Source organism: Corvus kubaryi, unplaced genomic scaffold (assembly GCF_017639235.1).
Source record: "Corvus kubaryi isolate FWS band 111438036 unplaced genomic scaffold, C.kubaryi_AGA036_p1.0 37341, whole genome shotgun sequence".
Classification (NCBI taxonomy): Eukaryota; Metazoa; Chordata; class Aves; order Passeriformes; family Corvidae; genus Corvus; species Corvus kubaryi.
The window spans coordinates 10,552,085-10,569,284 of record NW_024581112.1 but is presented as its reverse complement, the minus strand read 5'-3'; the positions used below and the strand labels follow the sequence as shown (position 1 = coordinate 10,569,284).

Here is a 17,200-nt window from a genome sequence, read left to right as displayed (position 1 = left end):
CGTTAGTTGGCCTCATGCAGAACAGAAAGAGTATATCAACCTTATAAAAGAGACATGGAATATACCAGCAACTGCTGCTTGGGAGACTTACTGAAGTGTCATAGTTTCCTGGAGGAGCAATGTATGTAACTGTACCCCTATTCCGTGGGGGCAGCATGATTTTGTGTTTGATCAGGGAGTTTTCATTCACCACACCATAAATATCTCCACCAGTGATATGGCTGCCAATCTAAAATCAGAACAGGTCTGTTAGTCATAAATTTTAAAAAAGAACCTTGAAAAACTGTAAAAAATACTACAGCTATTAAGTCTAGCACTGTGATTACCCCTTTTATAAGCGCCTTGTTACAGCACAGAAGCCATTTACATAACTCATTACTCCAACAGCATTGCTAGCAACACTACCTGTGCTCAAGTGCTTTTCAAGGCTCAGACAGGAGCAATTACTGACAGACAGGAGGAATTTTCCTTGTTTTTTTTCCACCTCTCAGCCTAATGTGCTAAGAAGGGAAAGGATAGCATATGCTAACCTGCAGGATTGGAAAAAAGATGCTGCAAAGGGCTAAAGCCATGACATTTTCCAGCTCTAAGGCTATCTTCACCATTTGCAAAATGTGTGCTGCAGTCATTCTTTTTGCTCAGGTAACACCTGCTCCTGCTAATGCTTACTGCAATTCCACAAGTTTCTTTATGGTTTGGTAAATACATTACAACTCTGAAAACTTCTCATATACAGCAGCAACACACAGTAAGTCACATCGAGTAAATTCTGGTGATCCCCATCCAGTCTCATACATCACTATGACCTCCTAGCACTCCTTTTTTTGCAAACTTCAATAAATGCAGTATTTACCCCATGTCCCAGCAGTCACAGCCTTAGCACACTGCTCCAGTCCTAAGCTCTGGGGGTAGAGGAGCAAGAGGGGAAGACAGGCTTGTCAGAACCTACCCGCAGACTTTTGGAAGGTGTGAAGTCCCATTTGACATCTCGGCTCAAAGCTGACACGTTGACACCTCTAGGGATATAAATACTTTTAGTCAGAGTGCTGATGTCCGAGAGAGGTCTCTGGATACCATCAAAAATAGCTCCCATAATGCCAGGCCCCAATTCCACTGATAGGGGCTTCCCAGTACGGAGCACAGGATCTCCTACAGAGACACCAGCTAAAGATTTGCTGAGGAAAAGTTCATCCAGAAGAAGGAAAAGAAACTGGGCAGAAGTCATCAGGTTCACAACATCATACCCTCAAACCCCTTTTCTGACTTTAAGGTAATACTATTACTATGTTACACATCACCATTTGAGAAGCATACAGGCTTTATACTAAATTCTGAATTTGCCCAAGCAGCAAAGTTCACCATCCTCCAGAGAGGGAAAGTAGTGACAAATACTCTTCTTTACGATCATTTGTTCAAGTCAACTGTTGTTGGCAACTAATATGGATGAGCTCACTGGAGTGACAGGCAGTGAGATGACAAAACATCACACATTTCTTACATCTCCAAACCTAGAAAACAGATTAGGCTCCTAAAGTCAGATAATATTACGAAATACGGAATTTTTCACTTCAGAATTTGTTCAGAGATCACAACTGTTTTGATCTCGAGCCTTGCACAGCTTTTTTCAACAGCAGCCTAATTTTAAAAGGAGTTTGTCTAAGACTTATGTCTAAGCACTACTGCCCTCCCCTCTTGTACCAAGTTGTCAGGTCTGTGCACTACCTAAGCTCCAAAGATGCACAATGGACTTCTCTCTGCAAAGGGCCAGCACCTTGGCAGAAGAGCCTGCTAGAATACAAAAGAAACCTCCAAAACTTATACAAAACTCAAGAGATTAAATACAAGTTGATTTGAGAGAGGCCTATGACTGAGCTTCCTCTCAACAGGAAATTAAAAGTAAACTACACTCAAACTTGTTCCATGTACGGATGGAAAGTTACTCGATACTGTAACAATGATGCCATCTAAAATGATAAATTATTAGGTAGAGACAGGACCTAGTCTGTCTGGACAGGACCTAGTCTGGGCCTAGTTTACCAGCAAGCTCCTCAGAACCAAGGTCTGGGAGCCAGCACAGCCTTTTTCCTAGGCTCTACAGATACACACAACCCCCTTGGCAGAGGAGAAAGAGGCCTGGCTTCAAGTTTTATGACTTCTTTTCTGACATTCTCTCATATATATGTAATACAAAATATATTTTAAGTTGCCTAGATTTTAGAATACATGCTGCATCATAGCTGGACCAAGATGCTGTAAGCCCACTGCAGAAGTAAAAGTACTATCTATTACGCTTGGCAAAATACTCTGCCCAGAAAGAAGGCATCCTGCCCACTTTGCATTTCTTATTTAAGTGTTATACAAGCACAGCTATCAAAAGCAAAGAAAAAGATGCTACAAATATTGTTTAGTTTTGCCATTTATGATTGACATTTGTCAAGTGCTTTAACAAAGATGCATTAAAATGCACTCAAATTCTAAGGTACACATTTGGTTTCCAGTTAAGAAAGGTCTCCTCGCTACACAGCCACACAAGGCAAGGTTCACCTCTAAGCCATCAAAATTTACAAAACACATGCAGAACAGATGTGCTGCCAGAACTCAAAGTATCGAGGGCTTATTTCCATCATCTTCACCCTAATCACCACTGTGTTTTGGACTGTGTGGTCTGGCAGGCCCAGAGGGAGCAGTGAAAAGGATACATGTTTCTTCATACACCTGGACAGTTGCCAGATCACCTTCCAGCCGGATGATCTCCCCCACCAGCTCACTGTGTCCTACTCGTACCAGCTCGTACATGGCAGCACCTGCCATGTTGCAGGCCGTGACCACTGCAAAAGATGGGCACATAGGTGAGTATTTTCCCTGCAGCTCAGGAAATTTGCTCACCACCAGTTAGTAAGAACTGCACAGCATGAACCTGGTATCCACCCATACACACATTTTTGACTTCACAAAAGGATGCCACAACTCCTGGTATTTCTACTTTCAAAGTCAAAAGAATAAGTTTTCCTACAGTTTTCACTCTGTCCTTTATGCAGAATAAGAGAACACTATGAGAATGTAGTAATTCACAAGACAATTCATGCCATAATTCCTCTTATCTATCTTGACAGATTGTAAATGTTGAGGGTGTGAGATGCCGTGAACTTTGATAAACAAGTTATATAGGCACTTCTCCCTTGCAGTGAGCTGGGCCACCCTCCCATCTGACTAAATTGAAACACACAAGAAAATGGCAAAACTTGCCTGATGCCTGGTAGTTACATAAACCTGTGGTTGGGGGCCAGCATTTTCAAGTCACTCAGACTTCTGTTTACCTTGGTAGCATCTGGATGCTGACAAACATGGATAGATCAAGCAAAGGCACCTGCTAAAGGCAGTACATCTCCTTGCATCTAAAATGATGCCTAGAAAGCTTTTAAGAAAACACTATTTTTTGCTACATTTTGTAGAAAAGTGATGCCTATCTTAGAGCACTTAAATTAACTTTCAACAGATGAAGACTGTTGTATAGCATGTTTTGGGCCTGAAACTTCCTGCTGCTTTGAGTTAGATTTCAGTAGGTCCTATATGAGGTCCTAGCTGCTTTAGAACCAAATTTCTTATGTCTTGTATATTATGATATCACTAATGCACACAGGATTCACATATTTACACAAAAACACATTTTCCATTTCTTGGAAAAGAAAGCTGTGTCAGTTTAACATTGTTTCTAAGTACTACTTCTGCAGTTCAGGAATTTGCAGTTAAAAAACCTGTGTCGATTCAGGCAGACACAAGCCAAGGGAATTTCTTATTCATCAAGTATGTTGCATTAACAAAAATACTTGTTAATCTTCTGTTCTCACATTCCCATCCTCTCCTTCAGCTCTTGAAGAGAATGCAGGAGGGAGCAGAAAAGCCAGTAGAGTCTGCATGTATTCAAAAGCTGTTCCTATCAGAGCCTGAACTATTTCAGCTGATAAAGATGAAGGAAGAGTCCTCCTTCTCCCAGCTGCACTCCCACCACATTCTGCCACCTTGCCTGACTCTTGTGGCTCCTTGCTGAGCTCCCCAAGCCCACTGCAGTAACACAGAACATCCTGACACTGACAGGGACTGAGTATTTTAGAAATCAGAGGGGCAAACTTCCTTTGAGAATGGACTATATATTTCACACCCTTTTGAAGAAACTTAGTACATTGGGCCGGCAGACTTCCAACCAAGGGCCTTTACCTCATACAGAAAGGTTACCTTTTGTTTTATTATTGTTGTTATTATTCAACTGCCTGCTTCTGCTCATCATATTTTTAAAAAAGATTAATTAATAGTAACAAGTTTTTAGCAGTTTAATAGTTTATCAAACTGAAAGTCAGTGATCCTTCTTAAAGTCCCCCCCAAAAAAAGATAAGAAAAAGCACCAGCCAGAGCTCTTTTATACTTCTCTGCTTCCAGTAAGGAAGATTAACGAGATCCTAGATAAAACAAAATTTATGATTTCCTTTACAAAATAATACCTACCAGGTCCTGAGACTCCATAAACATAGCCAACAAACGCCTCTCTGTCCTCATCACGGATTTTGGGGAGTTTGGAAAAGTCCATTTTGCCTGTTCAACTGTACAAAAGGAAGAAATAAGCGTCAGTCCTGAGGAACACACGTGTAGTAAGTTCCTCCTCTTCCTCCCCTCTTCTCTCTTCTTGTTTCCAGTTACAAATGATTCTGAACTCGTAGCCTGAAGCACCTCAACCACACTGATTTTTAAAGCTGTAAAAAGTTAAAAAGTAACTGATTTAAACAGACAAAAGATCTGAGATTCCTTATTGCAGAAACACAGGGGTAGAACATCATAATATGCTCCACAGAACAGAATGCTACTGAATGAAAAAATGCAGGGCAACAATGCCCTAACACTGCTGCACTGTTTTTAAGCTTGGTAACAGGATATTTAAACAACAGAAAATCTTTTTTGTCTTCCACATCTCATTACCCTCCTTCAAAAGATGGAGTTTTCCATGATTCTGAGTGAGCAAGATGATGTTCTGGGCCTGCTTTACTGCCACCAGTCTATAAAATGCAATACTACAAATATTAATTGAGCAAATTCAATTTTTGCTACCTTAAGCTGCTGAATATCACAGTGTTTAGAGGAGGAAACATACATTTTCAGAAGCACCAGCACACAAACACGTGAGTGCTTTCTGTGCGTCTCACAGCTACATATTACGCAGTCTTTGCTCTCAGTGAAACCCACGGAGCATCACAGAAGAATTGTGCTGAATAATGGCCAAAGTCCCCAAGTTGCAACAGTTAAACAACAGGCTGTCATCTCTTGCCAGTAACTGTTTAGTGAATCTAAACAACTGGCACTGGAAAAGCAGTTTTATCAACAGACTTCCTCCATCCATGTTTGTCCTGTGGCCGACAGTTGGGCTGCCCTGCTTCCAGCGTAGATCAGAGGATTTAGTGGGTTTGCTGTGTGAGCCCTTATCATGCTGTGTGTTACCTTGGAAACAGATGGGTGTTAGAGAACTGTAAGGCCACTCTCTTCCCATTTCTCCTGTACTGACACACTTAGGACACAGCACTGGTGAAAGGCGCACTATGGCAGCCCCAACATAGAACCCTCCTGTGCTAATCAACAGCAAGGCCCCTGGTTTGGTGACATGAACTGGGACGCGTCTGCTGACACTCAAATCCAGTCTTTGGAAGAAGCCTAATCTAACCCAGCATCTTCCACAAGGCAGCAAATACAAAGGCATACCCAGGCTTAAAAACCTGCCCCGTGGACAATAAGCAAGGCAACAACTACATTTCCACCCTTTCCAGCACAATTGAGGGATACGTTTTTGCCTGTTCTTTGGGAGCAGTAGCTGACATCTGCTATTCTTGAAATCCTAGAACTGTTTTCCAGCTTTTTAATACAACAATACAAGTCCTCTGCTCCTCAGCCTCCTTACTGATCTCTAAGTTTTAAATTGGTGGCACTGCTCCATAAGAAAAAGATCTCCCACGATTCCAAACCCCTATTCATCCTGAAGGAATAGCTTCTTCCAGGCTCCATGTCTCTCTGGAGTGTACTGTCTATCATGGCTGCCACTGATTTATTCCACAGCAGCCACCACAACAGTTGATCATGGCTCAGTCACCAGCAGCCTGGAGCAGACCTGCTAACTGGTCTTGAGACCAAAGGCTAAGCCAGATATCCTTTCGATCCCTCTACCCTCCACAGCCATAGGTTATCTTTCACACTGCCTGTTGTTTAGACCCAGAAGACAATTCTAATTTCACTGTTTTTTTCTCAAATGCCTCCTCTGACAAATGGCAGAGGGGAGGTCCTCACAAAGCAATCTGCAGTTCCTGAGCAGCTGGTATGAGCTGGTTCTGATCTGACTAACACAACTATCTCATCTTTTTTGCTTTTAACAACTAAAACATTGCAAAACTCAAACACAGTTACTGTTCACACTGAAAGAAGAAGCTGTTCTTATAAATCCAAATTAAACATTTACTTCAACATACCATACAGAACAACGTCCAGTGTCCTACTACCAAAATCTTCTATAGAAGCACAGTAGAGAGTTAAAACACATTCTCATAACTGTATTACTGACACAGCCTGGCAATTAGACAATGTCCCACATGAAAGAGTCAAATTACAAAGGCAAGGAAAAACAGGAACACTGGGCCAGTTTTAAATTAACTTTTCTTCATAATCAAAACCTGCTTGAAGTGTCTGTTTATCTTTTAGGGAGGCAAGTAAGAACCTCAGAGCAGCCATTCTGCAGTTAAATGGCAACATCCTGACAGCCAGCACCTGCTTCTCTTGTTCCTGTGGCTGCTCTGCTCTCTCTCTCTTCCTACAGCCACCTTTCCAAATTACTGGCCAAGCCAAGTAAAAAAGCAGGGGATTCCTCCACTAGACCACCTAGCAACACACTAATGAACCCTGTCTTTACCATGATCTCTAGCATCTGCACCAACAGCTTTTAAACACATACCTATCAACTATTTCAGGTGTAGAAGATGTGAATTCTTCCTCACCTTTGTTTTACCTCCACTATATGTCTAAACTACAGTCTACACAAAGCCAGTGCCCACCCAGCCAGGCTGACCTCTTTTTTAAGGGGCTACACATCTTTTAACATTGAATACAAATTAGAAAAAAACCCAAAAAGCTGTTATTTATCTCTGCATCATTTTCTTGTGGTTGTATACTAGCACTACAGATTTTCAATTTATATGGAAAAGTCCCTGAGGGCCAAAATGCTGCCTTACCTTTCTACCCAGTTAGACATTTTCATTGCCAGTACTCACAGAAAACGAAATTCCCTGAAGCATGAACTTACCCCAGAAGCCATGGTAGCTGACCATTTTAAAAATCTATGGAGCCCGTAAGGCCTTTGAAAGGCCTATTGCCAACACAGGATATTAGGCACTATATGCAATCCCTCCTATAAAAGTCCACTAGCACACCTATGTAGGATATTAGCTTAATTTTTATTCCCTTATGACTAAAGATTCATCTTTTATCCTTTACAATTTATATCTTCCTTATCTAAAACAGTTCACCAATTGATTTCAAACGTGCTCCTAAGCTCTAGCAGTCATATTCTGATTAATAGTGCCAGAAATCAAAATATTAATTGCAGCAGAGCCTTCTCTGACTAAAAGGTGATTCATTCCACTAATTTTAAAGTCCTAATTAAACAAGAAAGAGCCCATAACCCGAGCTTTCTGTCTTGGTTTCTCCCCAGCACAGTAATCTGGTTACACAGTAGCCCCAAAAATGTAACTGCCCTGCTCTCGATGTTGGAGAAACCCATTTTCTATCACGGTTTCTGGGTTTTGCATCAAACATTTGATCAGACCCAGTATTTAGATGATGAACTGCCTTAACATAAAGATCTTTTAAGAATTCAGACTCGGGTGAGATTTTTAGAAGGAGCCTTCTTGCAGCAAGGAAGAAAATCCATGACAATTTTATCACATAAACACAGATCCTTACCTTATTTTGCAGAAGCAGGGAGTAACAAAAATCCCCAGGCCTGATTCAGAAGCTAGAATTCAGCAGTTAAGCATCACCACTTGCGAAATAATTGTCCTTCTAGTGCCCCTACACAGAGGGATGAGAAAGCCTGCTGCAGAAGGGAAAGAAATTTCTGACACACAGCAGAGGCATAACCACCTGACTTGATGAGTCATCAGTCTCTCCCTCTCTCTCCCACCAGCACCGAGGAATGCCGCAATAGCAATTCCAGCCACCTCGAGCCCAGCTGAACTCCCATCTGTGTCCTCCCTACTGCACAGCACCGAGCAGAAGGAATTAAAAGGTTTCAGCATTTGCATTAAGGGCCTCCTACAAAGCCGGTGATTCCGATGTCCCGAGTGGTGCGTACAACTACACAAAAATCCTTGAAAGAGATGCATGTTTTCTGCTGGAATCCATTCACCTGCCAGCCCTCCAGTGCACTACAGCCATGTCAGTGTGTGCTCTGCTCTGGAAGAGCTTAGCAGAACAACTGTTTAACAACAGACTGCACAGGGAGGCGCTGGAGACACTGCAATACTAATTGCTTGAGTATGTAGAACAGTACTGATTGCCTCCAAGAGTCTTGTGGGGCTTCCTCATGCTCAGAAGCCCTTCCCCTGGCCAGCAGAAGCAGTAATGCAATTGCACAACATCCAGCACCTCAACAAAGCAGAGTGCTGTGCCATCCTGAGTGACAGCTGCTGGAATCTGTTTTCAGAGATCGACAGGCACTGCCCTGTATGCTGCACAGAACATGAGCAGCTATGTGATCCCTCCCTAAGAACCTGCATAAAGCTGAAGAGTTCCCTGTGGTCTTCACAACTTCTCAAGTCTATCTTTGCAAGGTTCTACCAACGCTTCAAATTGGCACAAAAGCTTAGACACTAACCAAAACTGTAGCGAACAGCACGGTATCAGTAATTCAGAAGCAGCAGCATTACATTAATAAGACACCAGTGCTAGGATTCATTCTGCTGGAATAACCTTGAACTAAGGTCATAAATTTTAGTATAGCTGAAACAGACTAATGTGTTTTGATTTCCAAGGGTAGAAAAATGGAGTCAGAATATGAGTCCTTACATTTGATATCCAGGAAAGCTTAATAAGCATGAGCAGTAAAATGTAGCCAAATAAAGTTTTCCAAAGAAAATAATACCTCCTTCTCTTCTTAGTAAAAACCTAGACATTACAGGATAGCAAAGATCACCACCCACACTGGACAATCAGCTTAGTGTCACATTGGAGTGATGTTTCAGATTCAAGACTGCTGACATTTACTGTGTTCACCTGAGCAGACTCTGGCACAGTGCATAAATCCCAGTGTCCAGCTACTTGAAGATCTGTTGCAAGGGCCTCATAAGTAATAGGATAATCACTGCCACAGATTTCCTGTAACTAGGACAGTTTATACTTCCCCTTCTAACAGATGATATCTTTAAGAGGAAGTATTAAAAAACAAAAATCAGTGCCTGAATTACTAGACAAATGCAGAAGTTTGGCAGCATTTTCGTATCTAGAATTCAAGATATTGTCGTCCCAGAAAAAAACAACGTGAAAAAACAACAGAACTCTAACAGAGGTCACTGGGAAAGGAAGCCCAATAGTATTCTCAGGAAACCTGCTCCTTCATACCATGCAGAGTTATAATTTTACTGTAACACAGCAGGGAAAATTGCTCCAGATTTCTCAGTCACTAAACAACCAAATTGCTGAGGTTGGGAGGCACCTCTGGCAATCATTTACTTCCAATGCCCTGTGATGCAGGCTGCTCAGGGCCACATCCAGATGTTTTGATTATCTCCAAGGATGAAGACACCACAACTCTCTAGGCAACCTGTTCCAGTGTTCAGACATCCTTGCAGTAAAAAGTGTTTTCTTATGTTTAAAGGGAATTCCCTGTATTTCAGTTTGTGCCGATTGCATCATGTTACTTCAGCAGGTACCGCTGAGAAGAGTCTGGCTCCATCCTCTTTGCTCCCTCCCATCAGGTGTTTATATACCTTACAATAAGATTCTCAGAGCCTTCTTTTCCTGAGGCTACATAATCCCAGCTTTCTCATCCTCTTTTCCTATCTCCAAATGCTTAAAAGTCTTTGTGGCCCTTTTCTGGATGTATACCATTAAGCCATATCTTTCTCCCACTGGAGAACACAGAACCAGACACAGCATTCCAGATGTGGTTTCCATCAAGCTTAACCAAGGTGAAAAACCACCTCCCTGCACCTGTTGGTGGGATTCTTCCAAACACAGCCCAGGATAGTGCTGGCTGCCTTTGTCACAAGGGCACATTGCCAGCTGATGTTCAGCTTGGGGACGCCCAGCTCTTTTCAGTACTCAGTCCTCAGCCTGTAGCAGGGTATGTGCCTCAGGTGAGGCACCTCAGGCAGGTTATCCTGCCTCAGGTGCAGGACTTGGCACTTCCCTTTGTCGAACTTCATGGGATTCCTGTCAGTCTATTTTTCCAGTCTGTCCCGGTCCCTCTGTATGGCAGCACAACCCTCTGCTATGTCAAACACTGTGATATTCCAACTGTGCCATCTGCACTCTCATGAAACCAGGAAGGAGTCACGGCCCATGCTCCACACAGCAATGTGGCTCAGTCTTCTCACGACATAGACATTGTGAGGCGAATGGCACCAACCTTCCTGCCATAAGCTCTGAGCTGGAAAGATAATTTCTTTAACTCAACAATATGGACATTTTTCCATTTAGTTATTCATACGTTTTCAGTTGTCACAGGACACTTTGAGATCACCTCTACTCTGGATAAACCTGGAACCTGCTTAAGTGATGCTCAGCTATGTACTGTGGACCCATCTGCAACGCTACAAGACAATTTATCTTTCACAGAACTTGTTCCTTGGGTTCCTATAAGCCCCTTCCTCTCACATGAGGCTTGCTTTGCTCAGCACATGTACACGTAAAATCCAGGTATTTTCAAGGAAAGAGAATTATGCTGCCACTGTCATTGCAGCACACGATGGCTACAAAGTGAGACTCTGTGACACTGAATTAATTAAGTCCATCACAAGCTCCTACTGTCCTCTTCCCAAAAACGGATGGGGACTCACCTGTGGGCATGCCAATACATACAAGTCTGATACTTCAAACAAACATCAAGCCTTGCATACAAGCTAAAGATATAACAATATATTTATATTTGATACATATATACAACATAAAGTATATATTCCTAAAGCAAGGGTGTGAAGTCTATTCATGAAAGATGTACCACCATCACAAGTTGTTACTCCAGCACCCAAGCTTTTATTTAGCATCTTGGGAAATTCCTTCAGTCAGCCCAGAACAGTACTAGAACAAAGCTGTTTGAACATGACCAAGAAGTTAGCAGCAGAAATAAAACTAGATAGAAAGGCTGCCAAGGTGTTCATTGCGTAACTGCTTTGACCCACTGAAAATCTGATCAGCTCAGTAGATAAGCGGCCTTCAAACATTAAACACAGCTATCATGCTATATCTAGAATTGAAAAAGTTCCCAGTTAAACCCATTAAAATACTCCTGTTACTAGAGAAAACCACATTGTCCATGTGAAAAAAATGTTCATCAACTGACTCACATGCTACAGTTTTCCATACCAATTCTTTCCTCTCAGCTGAGGCTTCTCCAGAGGAGCTCCAGGGGTGGAAATTGATGAGCCTCTCCTTAGTTCTTACTTACTACACTGCTTCACAATTTTACTACTGTGAAAAATTTGACATTCCTTTCAGCCTGCCATGCAATCTGCCCTTTCTTTGCTTGATAGACTTTCATACAAAAGAAAGATCTAATGCAACTGAAATCCAAACCATAATACAGAACACTAATACAAAATTGATTTCTGTGCTCTACAGAGACCTTTTCTTATCCTGATCCTGTCATCTAGCTGCTAGAGCTGAAAAGTTCTGCAGCCATCTGCTCAGTTGAATGCTCAGTCATTTCCTCTAGATGAACAGTTTTCATTAACCTCACTAACATTACTGCCAAACTAAAATCCATCCTAGCTTTTATTAAGTAAAAGTCACTCAATTTTCAGGTGTATTTGGCACTGTTACTTGAAATACTTTTTGTTGCTCTAACATTTAAGATGACAAACATTAAAATGAGATTAATATATAGCTGTAAGCAACTCTAACAGCAAACTTTACTACAGTTCAGCAGAGTCACTTCTGAAGAGTTGAAGAGCTTACCTCAAGAGACAAAAAGTATGCAATTTGACAAAAGAACTATTGCTAGATTTTCAAGTCAGGCTCAGTTTTACATGCAGAACCACATGAGTTGTTTGGGATCATTAAAACACATTGTCTCCTCTTGAAGTCCCACTACTGCCTAACCCCTTTCCCCAGGTGTAATGGCTAAAATACCAAGTATGAGTTTGGAATAAGCATTTCATCATTACACTTAAGTTTCAGATCATCTTTAAAGTCAGGATATTATGGAATCTTCAGTTTATTATGCAAGGTATTTGACAGCTAGTTTGAGGAGCTGAACCAGGAGTAAGTCTGCACGAAAGTCTTTGAGAAAGATCCAACACCCCTAGCAGATAGAAGTACTCTTTTATAGCACCTTTGGTATAATGAAACACCTGGTTGGAATCACAGCACACCTATTGGCACTGGATTCCAGTAAAAGGAAATTAAGTTGAGGTTGACTTTTCCTGCAACAGAACACTGCATCTTTATGTTTTAAAGCAAGTTAAGCTACATTTGGAAATTCTATGTTCAATTACCTGAAGTATTTACAGCTTCTTTAGAACAGCCAGAGACCTTCCAACATATTAAATTTTAACATTGTTTAAACTACATATTGTGGTGGCTGTCTGAATAACTACCACATGATGCAAATTTATCTCACAATAACAAAACCCTCAAAATTTCAAGGATCTATGGGCAATTCACATAATAGAATTGCCTATTGAGACATCTTTACCAATGTAGTCTGCATTTAGTCAGAAATACCATTTTAGGGTTTTTTCCGAAGAGCTGCTTTTTAAGGTCTTACTTTCAGAGTGGGAAATAAAGTAATGATACAGTGTAACAAGGACAAAAAGGTTGTCCCACTAACTGAAAGTCTTGGAAGATGCAGTTTCTTTGCTCGGCTACTAGAAAACTGTCAAGTCATTCTTCAGGCTCTTACACAAAACCTGGATACCTGAAAGCTTCTGTCCAGCTGTAATAAGTTATTCCCACACAGGCGCAGCTGTCTCTCTGTAAAGTCAATGGCTCTTCCCGCATCCTTTCTACACCTCCTCACATCCGACCATCTCAACCACAACAGGACTGCTCCTCATGCTTAGGGCACAGAACACAGACCAGCATCACAGACATCCAAACCACCTCTCTTCTACATGAGCCACCACAAACCACTTCAGTAAGCAAGCACAGCTTACAGCAGCCTAAAGATGGGACACAGCATAGCACAGCACACATTCTGGCATTTTTCTTGGGATGCTGTCTGGCAGAGACACAGTCGGGCAGACTGATCAGCTGAAACTCACCAGAGCACCAACATTTCAACTTGGCTATGAGAATCCTTACAACACGAGCACTCCTCAACTGATTAGGAAGGACAAAGATAAGGCTTTCATATTACAGAGACCCTGTAGAACATCACTTCTCTCAAGCATTTGCATCTGCAATGGGTCTATTTTCAGCAGGCTTTTTAGTTCATTTACCTGTTCAGCACAATGAGTCTCAGTTAACTGGGGCAGCTTCCCATGCTAGTGTTGGTCCTTGCTGATCACTTTTGATTTGAGCATTTGAACACAACAGATTCCCCAAAATGTTGTAAACTATGGCAAAATTAAAAGAACTGTGAAGAGGGGCCACTTTCAGACAAATTCTTCCTGAATAGAGTGAACCCCAACACTGAATTTTACCGTAACACAAGCTCAGAGGAGTAGTCAAGCTGATGAAGTGAGAAAAATTCAGCAGCTAAAACTGGTCTTTATCTGCCATTTACTTAAGTGGTAGTAACAAGGTCTGTTAGACCAGGACTTTCAGGATTTATCCATATACATCTTACTGGTTTTCAAAGTAAGTGATCATTTCAGTAAAGCCAGGCCTTGGAAGGCAAAGTCTGTTCGAATAGCCATATAATGTATAGAAGTCTAAAAAGCTGGCAGCAAATGGTCAATGTTTCTAAGATATTGGGACATTGAACTTGAGAGTTTGAAAAACACGGGAGAAGTAAATGCTTGGATGAAATAAAGTAACCAAACAAAAGATATTTATAAGGGTGTAGAACTTAATGCCAAGAGAAACGACCAAACCCAAGAATTTGGAATAAGCTTAGCTGTCCACTCTCAAAAGCAAGAATGGAGTGAGCACATCAAAGGCAAGCAAAAAGTCTTTTTATACCACAGAAGAAGGTACAACAACGACAAACAGAAGATCCAGTCTAAGCCAGCCTTGCATATTGGACATTTAGGTGATTATTGGCTTATTCTGTACAGGAAAAAAAGGCTGAAAAGTTTAAATTCATTCTGTTCTTCTGCTAGATTAGGACCCCATTTCTCTCTGCCTAGCTGGAAGACTAAAGAAGTCAGATGTTTTAAGACATCGAGTAGGAATGAATGAGCATGATATTCCAGTTGACTGCATGGTCTGTTTTCCTTGGTACAATTCCAGCCGAAAAAAAAATCATGTGGATACCATTGTTCAACAATACCTCAGTATTTCCAAGTCTAAAATCCTCCACTTTTTAACCAATGAAACAAGCATGGAGAAAAGAATATATTTCATGCAATGTAGCGTTGGGTTGTTGCATGGTTTGTGTTTTAGAGGGTTTTCTTAAAAAGACAAGAGGAAAAAAAACAGAGATTACTACTTGGTCAGCAGTCACATTGAACATTTTATGGTCAACACCAAAGTAACCAAAGACCCCAACTAGGTTATCCTGTGATCCTTTTACTCTATCTAAAAGCGTAATTAAGAATGCAGCCATAGCTCACAAACATGCAATTTAAAAGCAGGAGGGAAACCCATCAGCAGGAATTTTCAGGGCTTGAGAACCCAAAGACACAGTACCACAGCATCAAAACACAAGGGGGAATGTACAGTGCCTCTAAAAGTATCTTCAGGGGAATCATCTGGTAACCTGCTGGTCTATAGCAGCTTTGGATGACAATGTATAACACCAGCACCCATGCAAGTCTGGAAGATAAATGCATTGAGTCATACTGGGGAAAAAATTTAGACAACAGAAGGACACTTAAGGCCCACAGACTTTGTAAATCAGGGTCAATGAGGCATAAAGCTGTTAATATATACTTAGACCAAAAAAAAGCTAAATTTAAGCTAATGCTCTATAAAAAGTAAGCAACAGTAATCACTCATCAACCCTATTAGCACTATCTGTAGAAGATAATTCTTGATTTGGAAAATGACAAGGCAACATTTACAGGAAACAGAGATCTTGTGTTACTCTTGCAACACAAGACTACAACCCCCCCTTTGAACAGTCAGCTGATGCCAGCCAGCAGCCATTTTCCACTGTTGCCTTAACTTCTCCTTCCCTGTTCTCTCAAGTTGATGTCCATGATGATTTAAAATTTCTGAATGTCATGCTTGGCCACCTGATCACAAAATTAAGACTAATTTTTTCCCCACATAAAAGAATAAAGCTTTCCCAGAGGGCTTCACGGAACAAACTGACAGGCACAGCAAAATAATCTGCAGTATTTTTGGTAATTCAAAGACCTGTAGATTCTGATCTCACTTCACACATTCTTACACGGAAAATAATACAATGTAGATAGTATTAAATGTTTGTTTTTGCTGGTCATTGAAAGGGCCTTTGAAAGTACTGCACAGAGAAGGCAAACATTTGCTGCTGCAGATCTGCACAGGGCAGAAGTCAGCACAAACACAGCACAATTTACAGCATGCTGAAGATCTGCCTCAGTTACTCAAACTTCCACTTGCAAATGCCAGTTTGTATTTGACATGTTCTTGCTAATAAATCACTTCCAGCAGTCTGTTAGCAGGTTTTCCTACTTTCCTACCCCCTCTCCCCTTCATCAAGCGGAATTAGCATTTGAAATACCATGCTAGATCAAATAGCCGGTGTACTCTGCTGAAGTATTGCATTACAATGAATAAAACTATCACCAAATTGCTTTTATGCCCAGCAGGAGTGCAAATTCTCTGAGGGAAGACAGTAAAATCTTAGGATGAAAGACTTTACTTCCTTCCTAAGAAAGTAAATCACTTTGGGCAACTGCACTGAATGAATGGATCTTGACACATGCGTCTCACACTCCAATGCCCCAGCTACCAGTAACATTAACAATATTATCCAGAATCCAGTCATGCAAGATTTCTTGCCTTTAAGTGAATGCCAAGTCTGATGTTTGGAACACGTCATCTAAACCAGAATTTTGTCACTGGCTAAAGGAATAGGAAGCACATTTGATGTGCCACCAGTATATTCAACTGCAAAACAACAGGGGGACTCTTCTGCCACGGATGGGCTGCAGTGAGAAGCCCGCAGCAACATTCCTCTTCCATAACCCTGCTGCTCGCTCTCTGCTGGGCTGGGGTCAAGGCACAGAGAGCTTCAGATCCACCCACCCAAGATGGTGGGATGACCGGGCACTGGAACCCAGCCGCTATCACCCCGTTCCTCTTCCGCGAGGAATTCTGGCATAACCCTAGAGCATCTCATTGGGCGTCTTCGAGAGCGCTCAGCAGGTTTTTCATTCAGGGGCTGCTTCGCTTTCCAGGTCTCTTCTCCCTGAGAAGAGGGGCGGGGAAGCGCAAGGCCGCCTCCAGCGGGCTGTCCTGCCGGAACACGGCTCCGTGAAGGTCGGCTGCCCAGGGTCTCGGCGACACCCGCTCCGCAGAGCCGGGGGCCGCGCTCCCTCTGGGAGCGGTTCCACGGGGAGACCGCGTCCTTCCCGGGCAGAGACCGAGCGGGGTGGGGAGCAGCGGGAGCCGACCCCCCCGTTCACCGCAGAGGACGGCAACCCCCGGGCGCAGCTCGGGAGAGGCGGAGGGAGCGGTGCAGGGCAGGGGGAGAGGGGGCCGAGCGTCTCACCTGAGGCGGCCCGGCGCGCCCGAATCCGCCCGACTCCCGGCGGCGGCGGCGGCAGCGGCAAAGGAGGCGCAGGATCAGCTGACACCGGGCCCCGCGCGCATGCGCCGCGCCGCACACCGGAAGCGCCCGGCTCGAGCCGTGCCCAACTCCGGG

At 42.5% G+C, this 17,200-nt stretch overlaps 1 protein-coding gene across 2 annotated transcripts in view; it reads right to left on the bottom strand.

The window, feature by feature from the left end:
* Positions 1 to 17,153, bottom strand: part of ATP6V1A (ATPase H+ transporting V1 subunit A) — a 30,678-nt gene extending 13,525 nt beyond the window's left edge. Inside the window, exons 1-5 of one of the 2 annotated variants that reach the window (XM_042031174.1) lie at positions 17,048 to 17,153; positions 4,501 to 4,595; positions 2,700 to 2,828; positions 950 to 1,164; positions 92 to 229 (exon numbers count right to left, since the gene is read on the bottom strand). In XM_042031174.1, the coding sequence (XP_041887108.1) occupies positions 92 to 229; positions 950 to 1,164; positions 2,700 to 2,828; positions 4,501 to 4,582 (564 nt within the window). In that variant the 5' untranslated portion in view covers positions 4,583 to 4,595; positions 17,048 to 17,153. Of the gene's footprint in view, positions 1 to 91; positions 230 to 949; positions 1,165 to 2,699; positions 2,829 to 4,500; positions 4,596 to 7,986; positions 8,170 to 17,047 lie in introns of those variants that run through there. The other variant, XM_042031175.1, reaches the window with a different exon arrangement.
* Positions 17,154 to 17,200: the final 47 nt, after the last annotated feature.